At 45.2% G+C, this 2135-nt stretch overlaps 1 protein-coding gene across 1 annotated transcript in view; it reads left to right on the top strand.

Moving 5' to 3' along the window:
* Nucleotides 1-510: 510 nt before the first annotated feature.
* The window catches only part of xpo7 (exportin 7), a 15992-nt gene continuing 14367 nt past the window's right edge, over nt 511-2135 (top strand). The window contains 1 exon segment of the mRNA XM_080528246.1: nt 511-559. Coding sequence (XP_080384372.1) covers nt 542-559 — 18 coding nt within the window. The 5' untranslated portion in view covers nt 511-541.

Here is a 2135-nt window from a genome sequence, read left to right as displayed (position 1 = left end):
GGAACTCTTGGGGATGCCTATCCCATTCTATGGAGTTTGGTGCATCAGAACACGTCTAGGTGAGAGGGAAGACTGTAACATGGTCTGTGAGTCTTCCTACACCTCCTACAAGGGTTGGTCCAGTTGGCTAGTATTCAGAGGAGCCTCAGTTTGAACCCCCTTTCCAGTTTTAACATCCAACTACACAGGGCTTACTGTAGGATATTATGAACATGTATAACTTCCCTAGGAACCCCAAAACCAGACATTACAGGGGATGCTCACTGCTGCTAAATATTCCCAATATTACTATTCGGAAATGTAGAAAATATCAATTTTACACAGCCCAGATTAGAGCGGTTTTCCTTTAAGAATCATGTAAACAAAGGCCGGGTTTGGTGTCTGCGAGCGGTATTTTTATTTTACGCCATATTATTCTGAAAAATTGTACGGAGTTTCAGTGCTGCGCGGGGATTGCGTATGCGTAAATGCTTTGTAGAATTCGGAAATCTTTGCGCATGCACTTTGTTAGGGGGAGTGAGAGGAGCATGAATGGAGCAAAATGGCGGATCATGTGCAGGTAACTAGAGGTTTCTGTTTTTGTAATGAATACATCTATAATAAGCGTTTGAATGAGCTTTTATCGGGATTTAGACGAGCTACGTATTATACAGCGCGAATGCATCCCGAATGCGTGCACGGAGAGGTTCCGCGTTTCAGGCTGCCCACGATTCTCGGATGCGGCTCGGCTGGTGTTGACTTGTGGCCTGTCATCGTGTAGCCAGATCACGGCTCAGTGCTTTAGCTAGCCAGCTACTTCAGAGGTGTGGAAACGATAACATTGTTGCTTATGTTATGTAACATAGGGTGGTTTCTACGGGGCGCATATATCGTCTGCAGGATACCTACTAGCGTGTTGTTGTATTTTGTATAAAACCCCTTTCTTGTAAACAAGAAGGGACATAGAACCCAACATAGCTTGGTAAGCAGGCTAGCTTACAGTGATGGGATTGGCCTGTCTGGGTCGTCAAGAGGATGGGGGAGAAAACTGTCAAGCATGGGTTACAGCGTCACGGACTAAATGCGACGTATCTCGCCTATCTATTTAATAAGGCGTGATCTGCTTGCTTTTATTACACCAGATACGGTCAGACACGGGCATGTGTGTTCGTAATGCTGCAGTATAGCTCACTAGCACTAGCTAGACACTGACACACTACAGGCTGGCGGATTCTCCCGCGCGACCTCGTTCGAAAAACGATTGCACGATTTCTGTCCACGCGCTGTCGGCTCCCCCCTGCACACTCCCATGTCTTTAGCTAACGTGCACATGCACATTTGACAATCAAAAACAACAACAACAGTGTGTCACGATGAAGATGACATCTAGCTTCGCCGGTGTGGGGATGTATCGAGTAAGATAGCCAGCTAACAGCCTTAGCTAGCCTATGATAAACACCTGCCTCTCCCTGTATCCCACTGGGGTGGTGGTGGCTAGCAAAAGAGGCTTAGTAGCTAATACTGGCCTCTCCATTATTAATAATGGCATTGTTACACCAGGGTCATATATTAGAAATATTATTTATGGCTCTGTGGCATAGTTACAAGCGAGTGTGACAAGTCTTGTTTATTATCAACAGAAGCTTTTCGATCTTGGGTTATTGTTCCTGATGCATCAGCAGCTAGCTAGTGATATAGGTGTTCCACTTTGGCCAGTTTAATGAGTTGATTAGTTACCATAGTTGATTGAATATGTTGAGTAAAATTGCGAGTGGGCAATTTTGATGCGTTATTATTACGTTGTTATGAAGCCATCCGTGGTGTTAGTAAAGAGATAGCAGCAGTGTAGCCTAGCCGGCTGCTGAGATACCCGGATAGCTTATCAATAATGACTTCAGGTGCATGCTCCTTCAGAGCCTCTGGATTGTTAAGTAATCTAGTCCGGCATGAGCCAAGGACCGTGTGTAGTGTACTGTCACACACCTCAGGATGTATTGACATTAAAACTGTCTTGGCAAAGCCCCGGAGTAATCCATCTGAAGAAACTGAACCGAGAACAGTGTTAGTGTGTCAGGTCCATGTGTTCATGTTTGCAATGTGGGGATGTGTGCTATTCTTTAATCTTTTCCCTGCTCTTCTCCTGTTGTATGAGTCTG

This window comes from Nansenia antarctica, assembly GCF_963989245.1.
Source record: "Nansenia antarctica genome assembly, chromosome: 4".
Classification (NCBI taxonomy): domain Eukaryota; kingdom Metazoa; phylum Chordata; class Actinopteri; order Argentiniformes; family Microstomatidae; genus Nansenia; species Nansenia antarctica.
Note: the sequence above shows the minus strand (reverse complement) of the source record. Positions and strands in the feature narration are given on the sequence as shown.